At 48.9% G+C, this 27510-nt stretch overlaps 1 protein-coding gene across 4 annotated transcripts in view; it reads left to right on the top strand.

The window, feature by feature from the left end:
* ubr3 (ubiquitin protein ligase E3 component n-recognin 3) overlaps positions 1–27510 on the top strand; it is a 48377-nt gene that overhangs the window by 9670 nt on the left and 11197 nt on the right. For 2 of the 4 annotated variants that reach the window (XM_030342664.1, XM_030342665.1), the window contains exons 17-33: positions 91–176; positions 526–667; positions 1343–1439; positions 2838–2979; positions 3722–3826; positions 5284–5454; positions 6047–6079; positions 7434–7936; positions 9355–9443; positions 12805–12954; positions 14732–14865; positions 15672–15782; positions 16622–16822; positions 17283–17419; positions 19537–19622; positions 24797–24902; positions 27109–27209. In XM_030342664.1, coding sequence (XP_030198524.1) covers positions 91–176; positions 526–667; positions 1343–1439; positions 2838–2979; positions 3722–3826; positions 5284–5454; positions 6047–6079; positions 7434–7936; positions 9355–9443; positions 12805–12954; positions 14732–14865; positions 15672–15782; positions 16622–16822; positions 17283–17419; positions 19537–19622; positions 24797–24902; positions 27109–27209 — 2394 coding nt within the window. The remainder of the gene's footprint in view (positions 1–90; positions 177–525; positions 668–1342; positions 1440–2837; positions 2980–3721; positions 3827–5283; positions 5455–6046; positions 6080–7433; positions 7937–9354; positions 9444–12804; positions 12955–14731; positions 14866–15671; positions 15783–16621; positions 16823–17282; positions 17420–19536; positions 19623–24796; positions 24903–27108; positions 27210–27510) is intronic. The other 2 variants (XM_030342667.1, XM_030342666.1) reach the window with 1 other exon arrangement.

Raw genomic sequence — 27510 nt, 5'->3', positions numbered from 1 at the left:
GGCTGTGCTGCGGGAGACGCCGCTCTGTAATCAGACCGTCCTGCTGTCGCTGACTCACCCTTCCTGTTTGGGCTCTCTTGTCGACCACAGGGATGACGGACGACGAGATCCTCCGCTCCGAGATGGTGTCGCAGCTCTGCATGAACGACCGCACCCACAGCTCGCTGCTGGACCTCGTATCCTTCCTCAGAACCACAATATGGACACATTTGATTGCTACCTTATAGCCCTTTCCTAGGCCGGTTCGATGCATTACAAAGTCATAGAATCAAAATGGTAAAGAATGCTATAGATGTCCATAAAATGTTTGATTAAAAGCATAAAATCATACAAACTAAGTGGGGGGGACAAGTAGGAGAGATGGATGTTTAGAGACATTCTCAGTTTTTTGTGCGTTCTGAGTGCCGTTTCCTTCACTCCCTGACGCTAGCTCCCTGCGTTCGCCCGCTACTCTGCCGTATGTTTGGTAAACTGCATGTGTGTCCAAACCTGCCCGTCCTGCTTCCGTAACCACTAACCACTAAGATCCCCGAGAACCCCAACCCCAAGAGCGGCATCGTGCCGGGGAGCTGCAGCTTCGAGGAGATGCTCTCGGCGGTGGCGGACTTCAAGGCCCCTGTGTTCGAGCCCGGAGGCTCCATGCAGCAGGGCATGTACACCCCCAAAGGTGAGGCACCATGCAGCAGGGCACGTACACCCTTAAAGATGAGACTCTGTGCAGGTGGCGCGGTCCAAATTCTCCCTAAATGAATCCATAGATAAATAAGTCATCATGATTGTTAGATAGGTTGTGTACCCCCCTAGAGTCCCCTACGTAAGGTTAGCTAGTCTAAACCAGGACACCGTGTTGTAGGAGTGTTGTGTTGTTAGTCTGCAGAAACAGGCTGGGATGGCAGGACCCACTGAGAGCCCCACTAGACTCCTCCTTAATCTACTGTACGTCTTCAAGCACAATATGGCGGCTTACTCTTTGTTACTCAATGTCCTTGGAAGAGTCATTATGCTTTATGATAATATGCCTTTTATAGATCCTGTCTGGAATCAGGATGCTTAATTGCTTACATTTTAATTACACATTGTACAATAAACTATTTTATACGGTTCGTAAAAAATTATCTTCTCTGTGATCCCAGTTACATGGAACCATTACAAAAGACTCTGTTGTTGACAATTTAAAAAAAATAAGGGTTTAAACGATTCTAGGATAATGCACGAAGGCTGTCGTTTATCTGTAAACGGCCACTTGGGGGCAGGCTTGTGTCACTTACGGCGCTGAGGGGGAAAACACGAAAAGGCTAAAGCACATCTTTGTCCTTTTCCCGCCCTTTCCCCCCTTGATCAGCGGAGGTGTGGGAGAAGGAGTTTGACCCCATCATGGTGGTGCTCAGAACGGTCTACCGACGAGACGTCCAGTCGGCAATGGACCGATACGCAGCTTTGTAAGTCAACACTATCCTGATCCTCTTGAACATAGACGGCTTAAATCAAGAGGGCCGATACACATCTTGAACGCTTGGCTCACACCCAATCCCAGACCCTTTTTAATTGAATTTAACTCTATTTATCTGATGATTTGACATTCCTATAATGGCCAGCTCTGCCCACCAGACGGTAATCCAGGGGTTCCTTCTGTCCACTGGCTGGCGGAGACCCGGCCGAAGAAGGTCAGGGGAAGGCGGTGATGGGGGTTACTTCCAATTAGAAGAACGTCAGGCTGAATCAATAATTCAAGTCCACTTGTAATAGACTCGGGGATATACCTCTTGGGAGATTGCAGCGCGGAAAGTCTCTGAAGACGGATGTGCCGGTGGAGCCCAGAGGAGATGTAGCCTGGTTAATATATTTAGCCTCACTAAAGGATATGAAGCGCAAACGTTTTTCATTTTTATCCTGTTGTTTCTGGATAGATAAGGCAGATTACATTGCGAATCTGATTAATGGCGTTTTTTTTTTCTTTTCGCTTACTTTGTTTGTAATTGCCCAGGAAACAAGAGAAGGCAATTACAGGTTACTAACGATGGTAGTCTCTCCGTCGGAGGAGATATGAATACAGATTATCAGCGTGGTTTTAATGAATCCATGAGTCCACCGGCGTGTTGACATTGCTTGACAACACAAGAGAAAACGTTTCTCCTTGAAACGCCGCTGCGAGCCGTCCATGGCTCCCCTCCAGACGATGATAGCGGGCTTATGCTGCTTGTCCATACACTTTGACTATGATGGATCGCCTGTCACGCCCTGCTGTTTTCCCCCCTTCTTCTTCTTCCATTTTCATATATCCATGATCCTTTCACTGCTAATAGAGTGGGAGCCCTTGGCTGCCTGCGGGCTGCTCTGTTGCCGACTAAAAGCTTTTTGTGCGGTGAATTACTCGAGTTAGATGTCACACCATTAAACCCGTATTAACTCTTTGTGCGGAGGGCTAACTATGTCGGCGAGTGACGGCTGCACACTCGCGTGTACGCCTAATGGACGGGGCCCGCCTCCGTGTCTCACTCCCCATCGCCCGCGTCCACACAGCAACCCCTCAGACGTGACTCAATGTCACGACAGCAAGGACGCGGACAGCGCAGACAGCGGCAGATATTTCCGTTCCGCACCCTTTCGGTTTCATTGCCGTCCCGTAGCCATGTTTGGGCAGATGTGTGATTTGAATAACACTTGTGTGATAGAGGTCAAGACCAAAATGGAGGTCTTCTCCACAGAGGTCAAGTGTCTATCTGCCTTTCGTTAAGACGCGCAGGAGATAAAAGCATTTCATGAAAGATGTAAGCGACCGGATGCACCGAATTACGTTCGGTCTTGTCTGTCATTCAACACTGTGTCTTGTCATTCAGTTTGAAGCAGTCTGGGATTCACACCGGCAACCCCTGGCCCCCTTACAAGGAGAGGAGTCCCCTGCACCCGAGCTACAAGGGCCTGGTCCAGCTTCTGCACTGCAAGACCCTGCACATCGTCATATTCACACTCCTCTACAAGGTGGGCGTCTGCACTGTATTCATATTAGTATTAATATTATTATATAACATCTGCACATTGTCATCCGCATGCTCCTCTACAAGGTGGGCGTCTGCACTATATTAATATTAGTATTAATATTATTATGAAGCGAGGACAGTGTAGTGGGCTAGAGTGTTGGACTTCCAGCTCTAACGTCCTGGGTGAGGTGTCTGCAATAAAGATACAAGATGAAACTTAAATTTTTGTGGAGTGTGGATGTTTAAGTGTGTCTTTGGATGAAGGCGGGTTAAAGCAGCCTCAACCGGTTGAGTCGGATAGGTCTCTGGGGCTGCGAGTGGCTGCCAAATGGTCGACTCTCTGCCATTTGCTAGCGTCAGGTGTTAGTGGAGGAGCTCTCTGCAGCCTCGCTCCGGCTGCTCGGTAGACTTCAGGTCTCTGAAGGGACTGTGGGTCTCTTTGGAGGGGAAGTGTCTGATGAATGAGTCCATGGCAGGAATGCTACACCTGTATATATGCGCTCAGTCATTCGGGTGAAGAAGAATTGATGATCGCCCAGTGGTGTAGTGAGGCTGTTTTAAGTGATCACGGTTAAATGATGCAAGACAAGTTGTGGCATGTGTAATTTAAAGCAAAGACGAAACCGCTGTCTCATTGTTTTAAATGAATAAATCTTTTTTTTTTATCAATACCAAGTTTTAGACCAAAAGTTTCACACCAGATCTCCTCGTGCAGTTCTTAAACTAAATGTGGTTTGTTGCAGATCTGGATGGACCACCAGAACATGTCTGAGCACGTGCTCTGCATGGTGCTGTACCTCATCGAGCTGGGCCTGGACAACCAGGACCAGGAGCACAAGGAGGAGGAGGTGGGTACCGGACACACCGAGATGAAGAACACACACACACACACACACACACACACACACACACACACACACACACACACACACACACACACACACACACACACACACACACACACACACACACACACACACACACACACACACACACACACACACACACACACACACCAGAGGCGGACAGAGTACACAGCTTCCTTACTTGAGTAAAAGTACAGATACCCCTTGCTAAATTTTACTCAAGTACAAGTAAAAGTACTACAGTCAGATGTCTACTTAAGTAAAAGTACTGAAGTACTTGTTTTTAAAAGTACTTGAGTATCAAGAGTACAAGAGTATGTTTTCTAAATATTGCATTACTACTGCCACAGTGCTTACATTTATGTATAGTAACGTCCTGCATGGAGTTATGAAAAATGTTAACACCTTGGAGAATGTAAAAGGAATTGAAAGTAAAATCAAGTAATTTTCATCTTTTTACCATGGCAATAGCACAATAGTATACAGTATAACAGTATACTCAAGAACATAAAAACAATTGCTCAGCATACATAAATATGCAATATCAGAAAAGAAAATTCAGCTAACAATTCTATGTATGTGTGAGTTTCTCCGTTTTTTTATCAATCAAATCAACAATCGTCTCTCATCTAATTCTGACCATGGAGTTGGCTTTGGCGGAAAGCGAAGGTGATTGCTGATAGGCTGAAGGCTGTCCTAATCAGTTTGAGAGGGAATCACGTTTGAGAGGGAAACAACAAATTTCCGTGAGGGTTTCCGTGATTTTTCTTTTCTCCTTTTATTTTTTATTTTTCAGAAGGAGTAACGGGTACTCACCGTTATGGATAGAAATGTAACGGAGTAAAGAGTACAATATTTGCCTCTAAAATGTACTTGAGTAAAGTCATGAGTACTCCCAAAAAATGATACTTGAGTAAAGTACAGATCCCTCAAAATTGTACTTAAGTACTGTACTCAAGTAAATGTACTCCGTTACTGTCCGGCTCTGACACACACACACACACACACACACACACACACACACACACACACACACACACACACACACACACACACACACACACACACACACACACACACACACACACACACACACACACACACACACACACAGGTTCCACTACAGCTAGAAATGACAGCAAGAGGAGTCGCATGATAGAAGCTGAATTGTCTGATGCCGATAGGGCCGTATTCTCTCAGGTCCTCTGTTATGTTACTCTGCATTAGCACACTTTTGATGGAGAATCCCTTATCTCTCTTTATTACACTGATGTTGTTCCACTGTATGTCAAATGTGTCCTGCATGCACTCCTATTGTCAACGCCCAGCTCCTACAGAGCAGCACCCTAGCTGTGATACCGCATAAGTCGGCGCAGCATTATCCAGCGTTCTCCAGCGGCTTGTTGACGCGGTCTCTCCCCCCCCCCACCCCCCCCCAGGAGCCCTGCATCGAGGAGCACTGCCACGACAGCTGGTTCCCGGGCACCAGCCTCCTGTCCAACCTGCACCACGTCATCAACTTCGTCAGGGTCCGGGTCCCCGAGACCGCCCCCGAGGTCAAGAGGGAGCCCCCGCCCAGTACGAGTACCGAGGCGACCTCCTTTGGTCCGGTAAGGAGGCTGGGCTAGCTTATTAGTGAAGCGACCTCCTTTGGTCCAGTTAAGGACGCTAGACTGGCTTGTTAATGATGCTGCTTCCTTCGTTAAGAAGGCTCACTTGTTATTCAAGCTACCTCCTTAGTTAAGGAGACTAGGCTGGCTTGTTAGTGAAGCTACTTCCTTCGGTCCGGAGAAGGAGACTAAGCTGGCTGGGTGAGCTCGTTAAGGAAGCTTCTGGACTACCGTGACGCACTTTTACAAAATCTGTTTTTAATATGGGGCACAACAATTCTTTCAGTTTAAATGTGCGGTTGGCTTGTGCCCTCCACTTGTCTGGTTGTACTGCTGAGCTGTGCACAGTCATGGCTTCCCTCGTCTCTGAGGTTCCTTTAACCATTAACACCCATGGTAGTTCCATAGCCACCCTCACCGGATGTAAACATTTTAATAATATTCCTAGTTTATTCATTTCATTCCTCGGCTCTGGGCAGATTGCAATATTGCTCCGCAGCCTATTATGGTTGCTGGTCCCGTCATGCTAATCATCTCATCTCATTCCTGGTTGTGTTGTGTTGTGTTCCACGCCGCTGTCCTTGCGCTGCAGGCCTCCCGGCGTCTCTCGGGGAACTGGCGAGAGGTAGCTGTTTGCATCCCTGTCTGCGAGGCGTCCCCGAAGCCTTTTGATTTAACGAGACCGCATGTCTCCCTGACAGCATAACACTGTGTTATGTTGTTTATGCGCGTGGGTTTTATTGTGCATCGCGTTTCCCTCGTTTCGTTTTCATTTTCTCATTGTGTGTGTGTGTGTGTGTGTGTGTGTGTGTGTGTGTGTGTGTGTGTGTGTGTGTGTGTGTGTGTGTGTGTGTGTGTGTGTGTGTGTGTGTGTGTGTGTGTGTGTGTGTGTGTGTGTGTGTGTGCCCTAGAACCACTGAAGCAGCAGTCCACGCACATGCACTCATTCACACACCAAGGACATACATGCATCCTGTTTGTGTGTGCGCTAGAATTCCATTCACACAGCAAGCGTGTGTGTGTGTGTGTGTGTGTGTGTGTGTGTGTGCCTTGCTGTGTACCAGGCCGGTGAAGCGTGGGCCCCTCGTCTTCTCGAGGGCTGAGACTAATTACGTGTGTAACGCAGCGCTCGGTAAATGCTTTTTAACCGCATGTCGGCGTGATGGATGTCGCTGTGACCGGCCCGTATGATGTATGTATATTTAACGGGCTCCCGCCCTGGCTTCCTGTCAGCCGGGGTCACGGCAACACCTCCACTCAATCCACCTGCTTCTGCATCCCCGTGATTACACGTTTCCATCTGCTGGGGGAAGGTAAACACTCCTCTACTCCGAGGGGAGCTTCCTGAACTCGACGCATCAGCAATTATAGGTTATAATTTGTCTGCCAAAACGTGACGACGAGGGGCGTGTGGTTTCCATCGGGCTGCTCACCCGGCGATTTGAATGTTTTTAAACGGTTTGAAATGTCTGTGTGCCGTGTGAACGTGTTAAGCGTTTTATTTATTAAAACGTTTTCTGCAGGGTCATGCAAAAAATGTTTTTTTGCATGCGACTCTTCCGAGTGTGGAGGGCTTCGGTTTCTGCTGCTGGGGACCCTATGAGCTCCCTCCTGTTTGTCTAACGGAGCGGCTCTCTCTCTCTGTCTCTCTGTCTCTCTCTCTCTCTCTCTCCTCTCTCTCTGTCTCTCTGTTTCTCTGTCTCTGTCCCTCTGTGTCTCCTTGTGTCTCTCTCCTCGTCTCTCTCTCTCTGTCTCTGTCTCTCTCTGTGTCCCTCTGTCTCTGTCTCTCTCCTCATCTCTCTGTGTCTCCTTGTGTCTCTCTCTCTCTCTGTCTCTCGCTCTGTCTGTCTCTCTGTGTCTCCTTGTGTCTCTCTCTCTCTCTCTCTCTTTCTTTCTTTCTTTCTTTCTTTCTTTCTTTCTTTCTTTCTTTCTTTCTTTCTTTCCCCCCCCCCCCCCCCCCCCTCTCTCTGTGGTTTCAGAACCTCCGCGAGGCGCAGGTCTTCAGCCTGGTCGCCGAGCGCCGCAGGAAGTTCCAGGAGATCATCAACCGCAGCAGCACGGAGGCCAGCGCCCAGGTGGTGCGGCCCAAGAGCTCCTCCACCCGCTGGGTCCCGCCGGGCACGCCGCCCCAGCTGGTGACGGAGATCCTGGAGGTGCGCGAGAGCATGCTGTCGCTGCTCATCAAGCTGCACCAGAAGCTGTCGGCCAAGCAGAACTCTCTGCCCGCCGGGTGGCTGGAGGAGGCGGCGGCGGCGGCGGAGGCGGCGGCGGCGGAGGCGGCGGCGGGGGGGGGGCCCGCGGACGCCGGGCGCCACACCCACGGCGACGGCATCACCGCCATCGAGCGCATCCTGACCAAGGCGGCCGGACGCAGCCGCCACAGCCAGCGCAGCATCCAGGAGATCTGCGGGAAGGTGTGCCCCCCCGTGCCCCCCAAGAAGAGCAGCCCCGCAGACAAGAAGACCCTGGATAAGGAGGAGAGGTACGGAGACATGCCGATTGATGCCTCAACGTGTGCGTGTGTTTCTAAATATACAGTGTATACGCTAACGGTAAAGAACATGGAAATAGTGGAGAGATATGGCTAAATGTATAATGTAAACCTTAAAATATATTATTTAATAAAAGTGTGGTGCCTTTGGATAGATAAAAAGTTTAATCCCAAAGGTAATAGTTTTTAAGTAGCCAAGTATCAAACGGTGAAATAAACGGGGGACAAACTACACAGACAAAAGCAATCCCAAGATAATATTTGGCGGACACTATTTATCCAAAGAGTCTCAGACTACCGTGAGCGCATACGTTCTATAGCATCGGCGGGGAATCGAGCCCCTAACCCTGGCCATGTCTCAACGTCGTGCTCTACCCATTGGGCTAAACGGCACCAACGTACTCGCCCCACCCTTTGGGTGTCACGCACTCAGGATTCGTCCCACGGAGCACATTCACATCCCATTACAATCTCTTTGATTTTCAGTCCCCTCCCTCCCTCCCTCCCTCCCTCCCTCCCTCCCTCCCCCTTCCCCACTCCTTCCCTCTCCCGCGCCCCCCTCCCCCCTCCCTCCCTCCCTCCCTCTCCCCGCGGTCTCGTGTAATGATGATGGAACGGGCCATAACCAGCTCATAACGACCGAGTCTCTGACGCGACTCGACCCGACCCTGGAGACGGGAAGAAAAAAAAACAAAAAAACAGGGTAGCGACTCTCTCTCCCTTCTCTCACAAGGACTGTGGCCGTCGTCAAGGCGACGGCGGCGGCTAGGCTATGCGGCGGCGGCGGCGGAGGCGTGAAGCCGCCGCGGCGCCGGGGGCGGGCCCATCCCTCAGGCTGCTTGTCGGCGGCCCTGGAGCTGTCAGCGCGGCGCGCTGGGCCGCGGCGTCCCTGTCAGCGCTTGTTTATGTCCTCTTATTAAGGGACTCAATTTACAGTCCGCCCTACGCCCCGCCGGGCCCCCACGCCCACCCCGCCCCCCACCCCGCCCCCCACCACCACCGCGTAGCGCCGCGTTAGCCCGGTCGTTAACCCCTCGCGGCCCGCCTGACACCAGCACACGGCCAGGCGGAGCAGAGAGAGAAAAAGAATCCTAATAGCCCCACGGAAGGTTAATTGTGTCGGCGGAGTGCTGCCACTGCCGGTGCCGTTGGTTAATGCTCTCTGCCCGGGCTAAGAGCTCCTCGTGTTCACCGCTTGACGCCCGAAAGACGACGCGCGCTGTTTTCAGAACCCTGTTTCCATGGCGACGCATTAGCAACCAGGGTACGGTCGATTTGGTTAGCGTCGGACCTGAAAGCTTTTTATGAAGGGGACGTTCGGGAAATGTGTTCGGAATTAAGCCGTGAGCGCTTGGTTGTGCGTTGGTAAACAACCGTTGGGTTGTGTTCTCTCTCTCTGGTTCTTCCAGGCGTACGAGGGCCCGGGAACGGCAGCAGAAGCTGCTGGCCGAGTTCGCCTCCAGGCAGAAGAGCTTCATGGAGACCGCCATGGACGTCGGTAAGGGCAGACGGGTGTTGTTTTACACCTCGTCCTCTCCGTTTAACGGCAGGGTTTTACACTCGCTTACACACTCATCCGCTCTCTACACTTCAGCAAGGTCACAGGCTTTTCCCGTCCAAGGGGACATCAATGCTGTGCGATTTTTGCATATAGTGTTTTAATGGCATTAATGGACATTCATTTACTGTACTCCTCCTGGCCCTGGAAACCGAAAAATCGTCAATCAATGGATCATGTATTGCATGTCCTTTTAACGGCTTCCTCTGCCATTTCCCATCAAAAACCTCTCAGCCAGGCTCCGTGTTCAGTCTGAAGCCAAGCCTGATGGCTCGTAGAGAGGCAGAGTACGGTGGTAGCGTCCTTGGTGTCTGTAGTGGCACATTAGTTTGATAGCTTTTTAGTTGCACCTTTTTGTATAAAAATAAACATAGGGACACCATGGTGGGTGTTTATACTCTCGTTTTATTACGTTTTGTGTCACGCGTTAAACTTTGACAGTCCTTGAAGTACAGCTGCTCTGGCTTGGGTCAGTAAAGCAAAGTGACTCCGCCCCCCCCCCCCCCCTGGGGTCCACTGGGGCCCCTGGGGGGCAGTTAGGAGGGGGGGGGGGTCACCCAGGATCAGGGCACTAACGGTGTGTCGGACTCCAGGGTCCGCCCTTGCATGGCGTGGTTAGTGGGAGAAAGATGGCCGCCGTGATGCGACTCGTCGACCAGTGGGGGGGGGGGGTCCACAATGGCGCCCCCCTCTGGCTCCCTGCCGCCGTCTCTGCGTCACCTTCGGCTCCGTTCCGGGGATAATGAAGCCCGTTTCGGCACAGACGCAAAATACCGTTTTTCATTTTAGACGTTAGCCCGATACGAAGCGAGGGGGAAAATACAGCCCCGCTACTATGGTGTGTTTGCTCCGTTAAAACAATATGACTCTGTTTCTACTTTGGGTCGAACGACGCCAAGTTTGAGCTGAATTCGGTGTCTGTGTGCTTTGGGTTCACCGGGACACGACGGTGGTGCGTATTCGAGACAAAGGGTTCGGGAGTTCAGCTGGCGATTGTCAGACACTCTAGTGTCCTAAAGGCAGGAGCATTTCTAACTATAACACCGTTTCCGTCTCCCACTTGCGCTTTCTTTATTCTGGCACTATACTGCGAGTGTTCCTGTTGACTTTGACCCACATACACCCCTTTAAACCAGTTTAACTCGTTTACACATCTTGCTAGAATAAGGCCGAGCCTGGGGTCTGCTCTGCGGCCCATCTGCGTTCATTTCACGGGACGAATTAAAGGTCAGTCCCGGAGAGAAATGTTGGCACAATCATCTGTTCAAACATCCATCTCGGTGTAGCTCCTGGCTACATAGCTCCCCACACTGTGGACCGAGTAAAGGCCAACGCATGACGTTATTTGGAGGAACGGAAGGACGCTTGTGGCGTGCACCCTTCATCATCCTCCTCCTCATCATCCCCGCGTCCATCGTGTAGTGTTGTTATTCACCAGACCGGTATCGGACCTGTGACATGTCTGTATTGATGATGGTTGTGAAACGCTCTTCCAGGTAATATGTATATTGAATCCATGTCACTGTTTGACGTCGCCAATGAACCAGTACGTTTTAAAGGGGCCCAAGCCGTCCCAGAAAATACGATTGATCGTATTGACATTGTCGACGTGCAATAATCACCATTCAGAAGGCGGGCGAATGCCGCCCTTGTTCCTCACCTTGTGTGCGTGCGGTTGTGAAAACGTGCGCTAGTGATGAGGGAAGGAGGGAGTGTGGGGGGGGGGCAGGACCCCCGAGGCTGAAGCTGGCGTTGACAACTGACGTAAACAAGTTTTCACTCCCCCCCCAAACCCAGCGACCTCTCCTGAGAACCCGGTCCTCAGACGAAAGCAGTAAATCAATTTCAAACACGTCTTGACATTTCACCACATTTTACGGTTTTAAATTGAACACGCTCCTTAACATTTAAAGCTAATTCCACAGTAGTAATTAATCTCTCTCGTGCCGTGTCCCAGACTGTGTCCCTTGGTCCAATGCTCCCATGCACCTGTTTCTGCAACAATAATCCGACCTGATATTCTCCACCTTCTCCCTTATGTTGCCCAGTAAGGTGATTCACCCTGAACCCACCAGCTGGTTCTGGGTCTAGATGTTTAACTTTAATGTCAAAACGAACCAGGTGTGTGTGCAATAGTTACCCATCTCCTTCCATCCCGTTATACAGCCGAGGCAGACGCTTGCATGTGCCGAAGCCCACCTGGGGTGGATGCTCAAGAGCTCCGGGTTATTAATAACGGCGTCTTGATCTAGAGGGTGTCAGTGTGGCTTCAACAGAGCGCGATGTCGACCTAGATCAGGAGTGTACTACGAACGACCTCCCGCGACCCCACTCTCTCCCCAGTCTGGCTCAGACGCAAACATTTCACGATTCATTACTCTGCGATGAGTTCATCCACGGCCATCTCGATTGTTTGGCCTGGCGTGATTTTCTCTTCTGTGTACGCCTATTCAGGCAGAACAGGGGTTCGGGGGTTTGACTAGTCCCAGCGACAAGGTTATGGTTCAGCACCCCGACGTCCGCAGTAGACACCATGAGCTTAAAAGTGACATGTTGTACCACCAGGTTTGAGTGTGATTAGCCGTTACAAGCCGTTTTGAAAATCTGCCTCTTCTGACATCAGAAGTGTGCGTGTCCACCTTGCCTAGCCAGTGGACTGCAGCAAAGGTTGCTCATCTATTTGTCATACATGCTGTAATGGCTTATAATTAGAGCTGTCAAGCGATTAAAATATTTAATCGTGATTAATCGCATTAATGTCATAGTTAACTCTAATTAATCGCGATTAATCACAAATTATTTTTCTATGCTAAATATCCCTTGATTTATTTTTGTCCCATAATTCTTCTCATTTTAATTCTCTTATCAACATGGTGAAGTGCATCGGCTTGCCTTGTGCAAATGATTTTTTATTGATAACAACATTGGCATATACACTGATCAAAACAGGACGATACAAAAAAAGAGCCTATAGTGCAATTAAACGACTGCTTTGAACAAATGTCATTTGAACATAGCAGTCAGGCTACTGCTTCTTTGTTTTGAGGCAAAAAAAAAAAAAAATATATTTTTTTTTAATATAAAATAATTGCGTTAATCGCGCGATAAAAAATTTAACGCCGTTAAATTTGGTTTGCGTTAACGCCGTTAATAACGCGTTTAACTGACAGCTCTACTTATAATGGCTTATCTGCTTGTAATGGCTGATCACACTCACACCTGGCTGGTGGTATAAGATGTCACCTTTAGCTCGAGTGAGACGCCCAGCCCCTTCCTGACGTTGTGACGGTCCGCTCTCCAGAATCCCCCGACGGCGAGGCGGCCATGGACCTGGGACTGACGGAGCTGATGGACTCAGAGATCCTCTACGACTGTGTCATCTGCGGCCAGAGCGGCCCGTCCACAGAAGACCGGCCCACCGGCCTGGTGGTGCTGCTACAGGCCTCCTCAGGTACCCTCCTCCTCCTCCTCCTCCTCCTCCTCCTCCTCCTCCTCCTCCTCCTCCTCCTCCTCCTCCTCCTCCCTCTCCTCCTCCTCCTCCTCCTCCTCCTCCTCCTCCTCCTCCTCCCACTCCATTTTGAGACTGTCGAAATCGCACTGCAAAATACTGAGCTGTTGTTGTTGTTGTTGTTGTTGTTGCACTCGGTTTGTAACACAAGCACGCACAAACAGTATAACAGCGGGCGTGTATATATATATATCCTGGAGCTCTTGGTGAAGCTGGCTGGGACCGTACTGGAGATCTCTTTTTAAACGCATGTTAGCTGTTGTTTTCATCTGGTCGTTTATCATCCATGTTGATCCCGGCTCGCCTGCACACCGCCTGGTGTTAAGAGGTCATTTCTATGCTATCGTCTTGGACGCACAGGGGCATCGTCCTCCGTCATGAAAACAAATAGTCCTGTTTTATAAGTAATTAGTCACGTGGTAATGTGGCCTTCACAGATCTCTCCGTCCTCAAGGTCAAACGGACACACGGACGTTGCTGTCCCAGGGAAACCTAGCTAGCTGGGAGAACGTAACCGTTTCGAAGAGTTGTGATCATCATTACTCATTACTCAGAGTTGTGATCATCATTATTGTGTTACATCAACACAATAACAGCCACCTGTCCCGCCCCCTTCTTGGCTGCTGGTGACAAGACATGTCCATCATGCCCGTCCACAAACAAGACATGCCCATCCTGTCCGGCCGTACACCGTGACAGAGATTGCATAACATCCATCAGCTGTGGTCTGAGAGTGATCAATCTTCATTTATGAACTGCTGGTTAACGGCGTCCGAGGCGTCAAGCACACGGCGCTGACAACATGACATATGGTGCGACTCTGCCGTCCCCCGTCCCTGGCTGTTGTACGCGCGTCAAGCTCATTATGCGGTATCTCAAAGACGTCTAATGTTGCCGTCGGTGGAGAATCGCTGTGAAACTCGGCTTATACGAGATAAAACGTTACTATTTGTTTTCTTTGTAGGTATTGTTAATGCCCCATGCGGCTGTGTTCATTTGGAATCCGAGAGCACTGTTGAAGTCATGATGTGATTTCGTTATTAAAAATGTGTATCATTCAGTATCCTTCTGGGATTGTGGGTGGTTGATGGCTCCTCTGTGCTGGGGTGTGTTCCAGTGTTGTTGTAGGTGATGATTCCAGTGTTGTTGTTGTGGTGGTTGGTGATTCCAGTGTTGTGTTCCAATGTTGTGGTGGTTGTTGATTCCAGTGTTGTGTTACCATTAGGGCATTTAGTAGTCGAACTACCGACCTTTCGGTTACAAGACAACTGCTCTACCTCCTGAGCTAAGCCAATGTTGTTCTGGTGGTTGGTGACTCCAGTGTTGTTGTTGTGTTGGTTGATGATTGCAGTGTAAGGTTTCAGTGTGGTTGTTGATTATTCCAGTGTTGTTGTTGTTGTTGTTGATTCCACTGTTGTTGTTGTGTTGGTTGATGATTGCAGTGTAATGTTTCAGTGTGGTTGTTGATTCCAGTGTTGTTGTTGTTGTGTTGGTTGATGATTACAGTGTAAGGTTTCAGTGTTGTTGTGGTTGTTGATTCCAGTGTTGTTGTTGTGTTGGTTGATGATTACAATGTAAGGTTTCAGTGTTGTTGTGGTTGTTGATTCCAGTGTTGTTGTTGTGTTGGTTGATGATTACAGTGTAAGGGTTCAGTGTTGTTGTTGTGGTTGTTGATTCCAGTGTTGTTGTTGTTGTTGTTGACTCCACTGTTGTGTTCCAGTGTTGGGCCACCGCTGTAAAACGGGCGAGGCCAAGAAGCTGCCGACGAGCGACGAGGAGCACATCTACGCGGCGGACACGTGCGGTGTTGCGCACGACCTTCGCCTGGCGCTGATGCAGCGCTTCTTCAGAGAGGTGACCTCCCCTTTAACCACCGTGTCGGGGGGGGGGGGGGGGGAATGGGTTTAATTGTCTGTAGACTTTCAATTCGCTTTTCTTCTTCTGTTTGCTTGTACAGTTTTTTTTAGTGTGAAGAGACTTTACACCCATCGCCTAAAAAAAAATAACCATCTTGAGGCGAACCACTATAGCTCTCACTTTTAAAGTCACAAATGAGATAAGTTACTGGGGGAAAAAAAACAAAAAGAGGGGCCTGAAATCTGTGGTAGGATCAGGTCTTGGCAGGCCCTGCGTTAAAGTAATGCTCCTGTCAAGGTGAGTATTTCAGGTGTGTTCCCCTCCAGCAAGAGAGACCTCAACCGATGTCCGTGTCACCTGCCAGGTGGGGGGGGGGGGGGGGCACTCGACCCCTCTGAAGGACTAATCCCCCGTTTTATTCCACCGTCTGTGTTTGACATCGGACATCTAGAACGATTTCTGCTCAATCGTGGTCTCTATGTGGTCCAGAGCACAACAGTGGCTCATTTATTGAATGGACTTTCAGAGCTCTGTGTGGTGTTGTCCGCCGTGGTTTTCAAATGTTATCTAGTGCATAGAGACACTTCCCATGACAAAGTCTGCCTCTATCTGCCAACATCCCTTCAAATCGTCCAGTGCATGTCTAGTCATAGCATTGTGGAGGAGTTCATGTTCTCCTACTGTGTGTGTGTGTATATATTTATTCTCCCTAATGTGAATCTAGTGTCCTTCCAGGGAGGCTTTGGTTCGCAGGCCGAATATCTGACCGGTGTGCGCGTGCGTCCACTTGTGTGTTCCCCCAGAGCTCGTGTCTGCAGTCGGTCTCCATCGGCTGGGACGGTGGCGTCTACGTCCAGACCTGCGGCCACACGCTGCACATCGACTGCCACAAGTCCTACATGGAGTCCCTCCGGGTGAGCACTGAGCTCCCTCTCCCTCTCCGCGTCACCCGCGCGGGCCGCTCACTTGTTGTTCAGTGTTTTACCTCCGATGTTGAGATAAGATGAGAGCTTTATTTCATCCCATACACGAGAATTCCACTTGTTACAGCAGCCCACGGGATATAAAAGATGCAACAATAAAAGAAAAGTTATAGCATGTCCAGCATACATACATAAAATGTCACAGTGATTACAAATTAGTTGCCGAAGGGGCTTTTAGTTCAAAGGATAAAGTCATGAGCGTCTTCTCTGTGTTCTGGTTCGGAAGCATCCATGTGAAATAGGAAAAGAAATACTCTTACTCGAGGTTGAATTAAAAGCCCCAAGGTGGCTTACTGAAAGCAAGTGCTATTAAACCATAACACAAAGCAACCAAGGATGGTACAAGCCCTGTTTTTATTGGGTCCCAGCGGTACTAGACTAGTGTAGCCCTTATTAGATTCACATCCCAGTATGCAGATTACCCTGTTGGTTGGATAAGAGTCCCGCTCTCTTTCAGTCCCTCTAGTCCCCCCCCCCCCCCCCCCCCCCGTTCCCTTGTGTTTTATACAGACCTTGAACCGTGGTTTTTCTTAGTTTCGTCGTGTCTTGTTCCTCTAGAACGACTCCCCTCCTGTATCCTTGGTTTTATACAGATCGTGAACCGTGTCTTCTCTTTGTTCCGGTGTGTGTGTGTGTGTGTGTGTGTGTGTGTGTGTGTGTGTGTGTGTGTGTGTGTGTGTGTGTGTGTGTGTGTGTGTGTGTGTGTGTGTGTGTGTGTGTTCGTGTGTGTGTGTGTGTGTTCGTGTGTGTGTTTGTGTGTGTTCCTCCAGAACGACCAGGTCCTGCAGGGCTTCTCCGTGGACAAGGGGGAGTTCACCTGCCCGCTGTGCCGGCAGTTTGCCAACAGCGTGATCCCCTGCCGCCCGGGGCCGGGCCTGGAGGCCGGGGCCTGGCACTGCCCCAGCAACAAGAAGCCCTCGGTCCTGGTGAAGGAGGTGGAGGACCTGCAGGGGCTGATGGCCCCCTTCCCGGTGAGGACGCTGCCTCCCTCTGTCACTGGGGTCAGCTGGGTCCATGTTGTTTTAACTAGTCTGTTCTGCGGTGGACAAGGGGCTTTGTGGTTCATCATTCAGGTCTAGACGGGAGAAGCGTATAGATATAGGCCTATATATTTTTTTGGTTACATTTTTTTTCTTTATCCCAGATGACCACTAATTTAAAATTGTAATAATAAAAAAATAAGTTGTTTCAATGCAGGTGTTCAGGTAGGCAACCCCCCCAGAATAGAAGTGTTTAAATGAGTGTTCTCAAATATACTTGCACCCCATTTATTTTAAAAATGTATTAGAGCAATATCAGTTGAAGGCTTCATCAGCATTTTATATAGGTCCCCTGTGTTTATATATGTCCCAACTTAACTCCGCTGTGTCCCTGTGCATGTTTATGACTTCGAACCTCCTTTTAAAGAGCATTCATTCTGTGTTCGCTCAGACGGTGTCGAACCTGAGCAAAGAGATGGAGCTGGTCATCAAGGACATCAAGAACACCACCCAGAAGAAGTACATGGACTACGGCAAGAACCCGGGCTCCCCTGACAACGACTTCCTCTTCATGTACTCTGTGGCCAGGTGAGTCAGGGGGTCGACTGACACGTCAGAAGCACCAGTGCTGAAACAGGCCACAAACCGCATTATGACCTCTAGGTCAGTCTGATTGGGTTAACTTGTTTAAATGTTTATGCATATTCAATGGATGAATTAAGTAACGGTGAGTTGCACGGTTTAGTTGTGCCCACCCCTAACATGCAATACTATTCCGCAGACGCTTTTAACCACAACGCCCTACAATGAATTCAGATGCAGGTCATTAGGGGGCGTGTCCTTCTGAAAGAGGGCATGTCCTTCTAATTGAGGGCGTGTCCCTCTGAGAAGTTGTATCCCTCGGAAAGAGGGCGTGTCCTTCTGAAAGAGGGTGTGTCCTTCTGAAAGAGGGCGTGTCCTTCTGAAAGAGGGCGTGTCCCTCTGAGAGAAGGCGTGTCTTGTAACCCGGGACCCCGAACTGCTCAGACTAGGTAGCTCCTCTACAGACGACTGACAGACAGACTGACTGACTGACTGACTGACTGACTGACTGTATTCTTCTGGATCGTCTCCCAACGCCACTCGCCACCTGAATGAGGAAACACAGAATCTCAGAGGACCTTTCTCTCCAGTGTTTAAAGTTTTTGCCACTTTTTTTTGGGTTATTTTATCACCGTCGCGCTCGGCCCGCTGTGGCCAGGAGGGGGAACGTATTGAAATTCAATACTGCAGATGTTGCACAGTCTTTGTACCTACACTGGATGTATAATAGATTACTTGGCGTATTCTGAAAGTTGTGCAGGGGAGTGTGAAGGGTTTCTGATTGCCTTTATTCATACCTCTGATTATACGGCCGTACAGCGGGGCTCGAGGTGTTGCTGGAAAACTGCTCTTTCTAAAAGGCTTTAGCAGCTCAGTCAATTCAGGCTGCAGTAAAGTTGTATTGACTCTCGCACCTGCTCCCCCCCCCCCCCCCCCCTCCCCAGAGTCCTTTATTAGGCCTCTCTATGGATTTATCACACACTTGCTGGAGCTTTACGGGACACTTTCTCTCTCGTAGCGCACCTCTTCACAGCAGCGTTTGACGGCTGTCTCTCTGTGTCGGGGACAGCAGTGTAGGCCCTCTTGGGTGCAGGCCCACAGGTGTGTCCCTCATGTTGGCCTTCCCCCTCTGTGTAAGGGTGTAGGCCCAGAGCTTGGGGCAGCACGTGGCTACCCCGGGGAATCAAACCCAGAACCTTTCGCCGGCTGGGAGTCGAAGACCAGAGCAGCCACGAGCGTTATCCGTCCCGCCCCGATAGTCGTCTTGGTTTCTCATGTTCTTGGCTGCCCTTAACCCCTGCACCCTCTGCGACAGAGTGGCCCAGCCCGTCCCCTATCCCTCCTTCCCCTTGACCTTTTGACCCGCCACCCACCCCCCCAGAGCACCCCCAACCTCCCTCCCAGCATTCCCAGGTCTCCGGAAAGAGCGTCTGGCCGCTCGTTGGCTCTCTGAAGTTCGATGAACGGAGCAAATTGCCCGAGGAGTGGAAAAATTCCTCGGTCACAGCGGGTCTCTTATCAGCCGCAGCCACACGGAGCGTCACAGTGCCGGCAGTGTCTAATGTGAAATTGCTTTTTCTTCCTCCCTCGGAAACCTGAGGATTTGGACCCTCCCCATTCCCTCCCTCCCTCCCTCCCCTCCTCCCCCTTGCCTCCCTCTCTCCTCCCCCGGCCGGCAGCAGGATGAAAACAAGCGCGCCTTTTGTCTAATTTTAGCAGCACCTATCTGTGTACCCATCACTGTGTGTGTTCAGAGATTTGTGGCCAGGTTTTTCTTCACACCAGCTTGGTCAGAAGCCTTGAAAAGCTGGAAGGTTGCTAGACGGAGGCCGGCTGCACAACGGGCACATTTAGTGGTGCACAATTCATCATGTATTTGTTAGTCTGTCTGTGTGTCCGTGTGTGTTTCTGTCCGTGTGTGTGTGTGTGTGTGTGTTTCTATGTGAGGCACTTTGAGACTTCCTCGTGCATGAAAAGTGCTATAGAAATATCTTTGCCTTGTGTGTGTGTGTGTGTGTGTGTGTGTGTGTGTGTTTCTCTGACCACTAACCTGCTGCTGTGTCCCCCTGTTCTGTCCCCCTGTTCTGTCCCCCTGTCCTGTCCCCCTGTCCCCCTGTCCTCAGGACCAACCTGGAGCTGGAGCTGGTTCACCGCGGCGGCCACCTGTGTTCTGGAGGAGCTAGTGGGGCAGCCAAGCGCTCCTGTCTCAGTGAGTCCCGACCCCCACAACCACACATCACATGACACCCATGTTACACTAACTACACATGTAACATCACACTACAACCATGTTACACTAACTACACATTAACATCACATTACAACCATGTTACACTAACTACACATGTAACATCACATTACAACCATGTTACACTAACTACACATTAACATCACATTACAATCATGTTACACTAACTACACATTAACATCACATTACAACCATGTTACTATAACTACACATTAACATCACATTACACCCATGTTATACTAACTACACATTAACATCACATTACAATCATGTTAAACTAATTACACATGTAACATCACATTACAACCATGTTACACTAACTACACATGTAACATCACATTACAACCATGTTATACTAACTACACATGTAACATCACACCTATGTTACAATAACTACACATGTAACATCACATTACAACCATTTTATGCTAACTACACATGTAATATAACATTACATTCATGTTAAACTAACTACACATGTAACATCACATTACAACCATGTTACACTAACTACACATGTAACATCACATTACAACCATGTTATACTAACTACACATGTAACATCACATTACAACCATGTTATACTAACTACACATGTAACCATCACATTACAACCATGTTACACTAACTACACATTAACATCACATTAAACCATGTTACAGTAACTACACATGTAACATCACATTACAACCAAGTTATGCTAGCTACACATGTAACATTACAACCATGTTACACTAACTACACATGTAACATCACATTACAACCAAGTTATGCTAGCTACACATGTAACATCACACCTATGTTACAATAACTACACATGTAACATCACATTACAACCATGTTATACTAACTACACATGTAATGTAACATTACATTCATGTTAAACTAACTACACATGTAACATCACATTACAACCATGTTACACTAACTACACATGTAACATCACATTACAACCATGTTATACTAACTACTAGAGCTGTCAAGCGATTAAAATATTTAAACGTGATTAATCACATTAATGTCATAGTTAACTCACGATTAATCGCAATTAATCGCAAATTATTTTTCTATGCTAAATATCCCTTGATTTTTTTTGTCCCATAATTCTTCTCATTTGAATTCTCTTATCAACATGGTGAAGTGCATCGGCTTGCCTTGTGCAAATGATTTTTTTATCGATAACAACATTGGCATATACTGATCAAAACAGGACGATACAAAAAAAGAGCCCATAGTGCAATTAAACGACTGCTTTGAACAAATGTCATTTGAACATAGCAGTCAGGCTACTGCTTCTTTGTTTTGAGGCAAAGAATTTTTTTTTTTTTTTAACGCCGTTAAAATTGGTTTGCGTTAACGCCGTTAATAACGCGTTTAACTGACAGCTCTACTAACTACACATGTAACCATCACATTACAACCACGTTACACTAACTACACATTAACATCACATTAAACCATGTTACACTAACTACACATGTAACATCACATTACAACCAAGTTATGCTAGCTACACATGTAACATCACACCTATGTTACAATAACTACACATGAAACATCACATTACACCTGTCTTACAATAACTACACATGTAACATCACATTACAACCATGTTACACTAACTACACATGTAACATCACATTACAAGAAACCATGTTATACTAACTACACATGTAACCATCACATTAAACCATGTTACACTAACTACACATGTAACATCACAATACACCTATGTTACACTAACTACACATGTAACATCACATTACAACCATGTTATACTAACTACACATGTAACCATCACATTAAACCATGTTATACTAACTACACATGTAACATCACAATACACCTATGTTATAAATAATAATAATAATAATAATAAATGAAATTTATATAGCGCTTAATCTGGTACTCTAAGACGCTTTACATATTGGCCTATCAAAACTATGGAAAACGGACTAGGAATAAAAGAAAAACAGAGGTTAAACATGAAGAATAAGGTGGGAGTTAGGTGGGGAAGGCTAGTGTGAAAAGGTATGTTTTGAGGGCAGATTTGAAAGAAGAGAGGGTTGGAGAGACTTTGATGTGGGAGGGGAGTGAATTCCAAAGGGTGGGGGCAGCAACTGAGAAGGCCCGATCGCCCCAAGTCCGTCGCTCAGTCCGTGGAACTTGTAGCAGGTTGGCAGAATTGGACCTGAGGAATCGGGAGGGGGCGTGGTGATGGAGGAGGTCGGCAAGGTAGGGGGGGGGCTAGGCTGTTGAGGGCCTTGTAGGTGATGAGTAAGATTATACTAACTACACATGTAACATCACATTACAACCATGTTATGCTAACTACACATGTAACTATCACATTACAACATCTGTTATCCTAAATAACCATACATCCCCCACAGGGAATTATCTGTCATACTAACTACACATATAAGCAGTGGGTTCGGTTAGGACAGTGGGTTGTGTGTGTATTTATATATTAATAAATGTATATATGTGTGGGCGTGTATATGTGTGTGTATTTATAGTGGTATATGTATGTGGGTATACAGAAAACAAACAAGAGTAAATCCAATTGGTTATGAAATCCCAACTATAACGTCCTTGACAAAGAGCGTCGTTTCTTAGCCCAGATGATTGATGTTGTGGGGGAAAAGCAATAGGAGTCTTGCTGTGCTTCTGGCAGTGGCTGGCGTGCCTTAAAGCCATCACTGCAGAAACCAGCTTTCTCTTTGTGTTCGTTTCTCAAGGAGACACACTGAGACAGATTAAAAACAATCCAGTCTTAAGTAGCAAAATAGGCTTGGCTATTAATGATTTACTTACAGCGAAAGAACCCTGTGGCTATTTCTATTCAGAAATAATTTTGTACCAATCTTTTAGTTTTTGGGACACTACAAGATTTCCTTCAGTGGTTCCTTGGTTCAAAGCTCTGCTTTGTTATCATAAAGCCAGAACAATACTAAAGGTAACAATTCATATTTTCTTAGAAAATGACGGCAAGGGGAACTTTGTGTTTTTTGCTGGAGTAAGAGTTAAATAAACTGTCTAGAGAGGGCAGCAGAACGCAAACAAACGGTTGACCCGTTTTGCTAAACGGAGTTTATGCATGGTATGAATACAATGTAGCGGTGGTTCACTGAATGCCAGGGCTACGCCCTGACTCAGTGTTCCGCCCCAGTGGACCAACATGGCAACCGAGCCCAGCCCGCTCTACTCTCAGAGGGGAAATATGCAGCACGGCAATTTAAGTTAAATTGATGTGAGTGCGAATGTGCCCCCATACTCTTTAATTTGTCTGTTTAGTGATGAAATATTCAAAGTGATGGCTTCAACACATTTTCGGCCGCTGGAGGAATTAAAAAGGGGGCTATTTAGCATTGGAGCGCGGCCATTTTCCCAACCGCGCTAATGACACACACAGCGCTGATGGCCACATCTACCCGGTCGCACTTCATTAGCCCTCGCTCTCGCTGGCCAATGGGAGGGCCAGAACCGGGGTTCAACGCGTGTTTAGGAGAGGAGCGGCCTCCATACTGCTAGGCTCCCTAGGGGTCCTTAAGACCCCTCAGTGAGGTGACTCCTCATGGGACCAGGGTTGTTCGTCCATACCAGAGAACCAGGACTCTATTCTCTTGTGGAGCCGAGTTCATTATTATTATTGTAGATTTATTTTGCTGCTCTGGGTCTTCCTCCTTCCTCGTGTTCCTTCGGATCGTCTGTCTTATTTCCTCGGAGGTGACGATGCTTAAGTACCTGATGGTGTGGAGTAATTCATCTTATCAATCACGATGAGGACGTTGGCCACCTGTCAGTCACTGTCGGAACATGTGTCCGTGGATTCAGAGATACGAGTCGTCTACGACCCTCAAATCTCCCTCGACATGATTCCTTCTTTTTTCCCTCTTCTTCCGAGGCGATATAAGGAATGGCCGTAGCTTGAGGCGAGAGGAAAAGGATACATGAAGGCTATCATGGATCTTGCACCCGAGGTGGAAGCGTCCGACTTTGGTTCGGTGACCTGACGGAAGACTATTGGTCGACTGCTGTGTCACTCTGTGCCACTCTTTGCCAGTCTCCCCGCGGAGGAAACTAAATCCCCTTTGCGTTGACGCAATCGTGACATCAGTTTAGTCTTTTGACCTCTACCTCGTGCTGTACCCGACTTCACCTGTGGAGGGCAGTGTTGCTCCAGAGATCGGCTGCTCGCTCTGTCAATATTGGAGATCTGCCTAATACCAAGTGTTTTGCTGCATTATCACGTCATAACTCCCTGGGAAAAACACCATCGCAGGAATGGTGATTATGGGTAGTTGTTTAGTGTTGCCTAGGTTAAACAGATGGGTGATTTTTGCTGGACGAATCTGGTTTGATAAAGTGGTGTTATTTTCAAAGCTGGTTCTGTGTATTCTTTTAAGGGTTTGTCTCGTACAATTGTGGATGGAATTGGATCAGAAACCCAACTAGGTTCCTTTTATTCCTTAAAGGGGCCATTTTTACGGGTGGTGCAATTCTAACTAGCATCTAACTAGATACTATTGATTTTCCGTCAACCGCAGTTTTCTTAGAAAGGCATATTTCACCATTTCTAAGTATTTTTGAATCCGTACCAAGAATTCATCGACAAATGTCTGGTTGATTTAAACACACTGGTGTGTGTGTGTGTGTGTGTGTGTGTGTGTGTGTGTGTGTGTGTGTGTGTGTGTGTGTGTGTGTGTGTGTGTGTGTGTGTGTGTGTGTGTGTGTGTGTCCGTCTATTTATATGTGCACGTGTCTAAGGATGTGTGTGTGTGCGTGTCTGTGTGCGTGTCTTTGTGCATGTCCGTGTCCGTCTATTTCTATGTGCACGTGTCTGGATGTCTGTATGTATTTGTGTGTGTGTGCGTATGTATGTCTATTGATGTGTGTGTTTGTCTGTGTGCGTTCGCCCTCAACGTTCACAATGAGCATGTGTGACCACGGCTGAAGGCTGCCGGGGTTCTCACGGGCCAGTCTTGTCGTGGCCTGGTTTCAAGCCTCTGATTTGTAAGAGGGGTTAAAAGGAGTGGTCCTAACAGGTTCTCCCTTTGGGTTGTTGTTGTTGTTGTTGTTGTTGTTGTTGTTCTAATGATGCTAACTTCACGGTGTGTCTTCCTGTGTTGTAGACCAGCTGTTCCAGGTGTTGGCCACACACATGCGTCTGTACAGCATCGACTCTGCCTACAACCCCTGGACCCGACTCACGCAGGTCACTAAGAGCCAGCTAGAAGAGTAAGTACAGTACAGGATGTGCTCTGGCTGAATTTGAATTGTGCGTGCGCGTGCGTGCGTGCGTGTGCGTGTGCGTGTGTGCGTTGTGGCCTAGAACAACCAATGGAGCAGTCCACGTACACATACATGCACACCGACCGCCTGCTTGCACAGAAGCACGTAATGACAGTGCCACTTTGCCCCCCACTCTAAGAGCCCCCACCCCCCTCCCATGTCCCCAGAAAGCTTTTTTCCCGCCACACAAAGGCAGAGCTAAAAACACTGAGAAGGGGCTACGAGCGGTTGCCATAGATACCAATAATTGTCGCATCTGGCAAATCATGGGGTGCTCCGCGGAGAGTGAAACGACCCTGTCAAAATCACTGCTCCCCCACCACCACCACCACCACCACCACCCGCCTCCGCCATTACCACCCCCATCACATCCCTTCCTCCACCTCTATCACCACCAACCCCGAACTCATCCCCTCCTCCACCCCCACCACCACCACCACCACCCCCCCACCAACACCACCCACCCAAACCGACCACCACCCCCAGGGCAGCCCAGCCTCCTCCCAGTCCTTTAGCCAGACACACTGTCTCAGAATAACCACAGCCACGTCTCAGAACCTCTTTGTGTGTGTGTGTGTGTGTGTGTGTGTGTGTGTGTGTGTGTGTGTGTGTGTGTGTGTGTGTGTGTGTGTGTGTGTGTGTGTGTGTGTGTGTGTGTGTGTGTGTGTGTGTGTCTGTGTGTGTGTGCGTTTCCACAAATCACTAGGCCCGGCAGCATTGCGTTTCCCTCAGCCCTGAGCTGTCCCGGCCGTAGCTAACCACTGACGCTTTGCCTTACTTGGGACAACAGCAGATCAGCGCTGAGCGCGACGCGCGTGTGCCTCCCACATAATGGTGGCGAGGGCCGGGGTCTGTCTGCTATTAAAGGGCTCGGTCCAGCACACACACACCGCGCTCTGTTCTCAGCGGGGGCCGCTTGGCGTTTAAAAATACCTCGTTAAGGACTCTGGGACCGTGGCAGGCAGCCGCGGGCGCCAGCCGAGACTGTTGAAGTAGGACAGCCATTTAACCTCACACGCGCACGCACGCACGCACGCAAACCCATCCACGCACGCCGCCTTGTTCTATAGCTCTGAACAATGCAGGTCGGTATATCAGTACTCTTCTTATTTATTTTTTTGTGACGCACCGAAGGTGTCGAGACTAGGTTCCAGTTGCGCGTGTGTGTATGTGTGTGTGTGTGCGCGTGTGTGTGTGTGTTTTTCATGTTGCCAGTAGGCTTTGAATCAGAAGGGCCATTTAGCGTTTTGTTACGGTTCTACTTTATGTCCTCCGCGAGCACTGTGGCGTTGGGAGGCAGAGTGGCTGGAAATGGAAGCATTATTCCTTAAGTGCACTCGTTCTCGTTCCCCATCCCTGGAGGGCTCTAAGAGTACGGCCGGGGCTCAAGGTTGTCAATAGGAACGCTTTTATTTTTTTTCTTTCCGTCCGTCTTTACACAAATACAACAATAACAGCGGTGCGTGACTGCATTAAGGAAAATACGTGTGTGTGTGGGGGGGGGGGCTGAGGAAATTGACCTCCCCCCCTGTCCCTTTCCCCTGGCTGCAGAAAGGCATCTCTTTGTTTTAAGCGATTCACGTGAGGAGGAGGAGTAGTCGCACTCTACTCCATCTAGTGAACAAGTCAATATTGACTGCGTGGGTTCCGCAACGCTTCCCCCGTTACATGAACATCAGACGTGGGCCCGGGCTGGGATGCCTTCGCCCTGGTCGTTCAGTCACTCAATCATTCATGTTGCTGCAGCGTTCTCTGCTCGGGATCTCGGTTGTACACTCTGAGGTTTTCTGTGATACATACACTGCGGGAGGTTATTTGTGCTGCATTCTTGGAGGTTCAATGTGATGCATTATGGGAGGTTCTCTGTGGGCGGTTCTCTGTGATGCATTCTGGGAGGTTCTCTGTGGTACACTGGGGAGGTTCTCTGTGATGCATTCTGGGAGGTTCTCTGTGGTACACTGGGGAGGTTCTCTGTGATGCATTCAGGGAGGTTTTCTGTGATGCATTCTGGGAGGTTCTCTGTGGGAGGTTCTCTCTGGTCCACTCAGGGAGGTTCTCTGTGGTTCACCCAGGGAGCTCTGGGGGAGGTTGGAGGCTCTGTAGCTGGTCCGTACCCTCCCTGTATTAAAGACGTTGTCCCTGTCCCCCCCAGAGGTCCGGAGGTCGACCGGCGGGAGGTGGCCATGCTGTTCAGAGACGTTCCGTCGCTGCTCATCATCTTCGTGCTGACCATGCCGCAGCCCCTGAGAAAAGGTGCGTTCCCGGTTCTCTCTCCTCGAGCATCGGGGAGGGGGCTGGGGGGTGGGGGGGAGGGCAGGAGGGCAGAGTCCTCAAAGAAGAGCCAGGGAGCACCATCTCTGCTGCTGCCTCACACAGACACTCTCCGTTACCAGCCCCTGATCACGACCGAACGTCTGGAGGAAACCCCTCGCACTCTCTCATCACGCCTCCCGCTCTGACTCTATTTGGTGGTGGGGTCCGGGATGCTCAGCCGAGGTGGTGGGTGGGGTGGCGGGGGGGGGGGTATCCTTGCTGTGTCATTCAGCTCCACCTG

The sequence above is a fragment of the Gadus morhua genome, chromosome 20 (genome assembly GCF_902167405.1).
Source record: "Gadus morhua chromosome 20, gadMor3.0, whole genome shotgun sequence".
NCBI classification, from domain to species: Eukaryota; Metazoa; Chordata; class Actinopteri; order Gadiformes; family Gadidae; genus Gadus; species Gadus morhua.
This window is presented reverse-complemented; position numbering and strand designations above follow the sequence as displayed.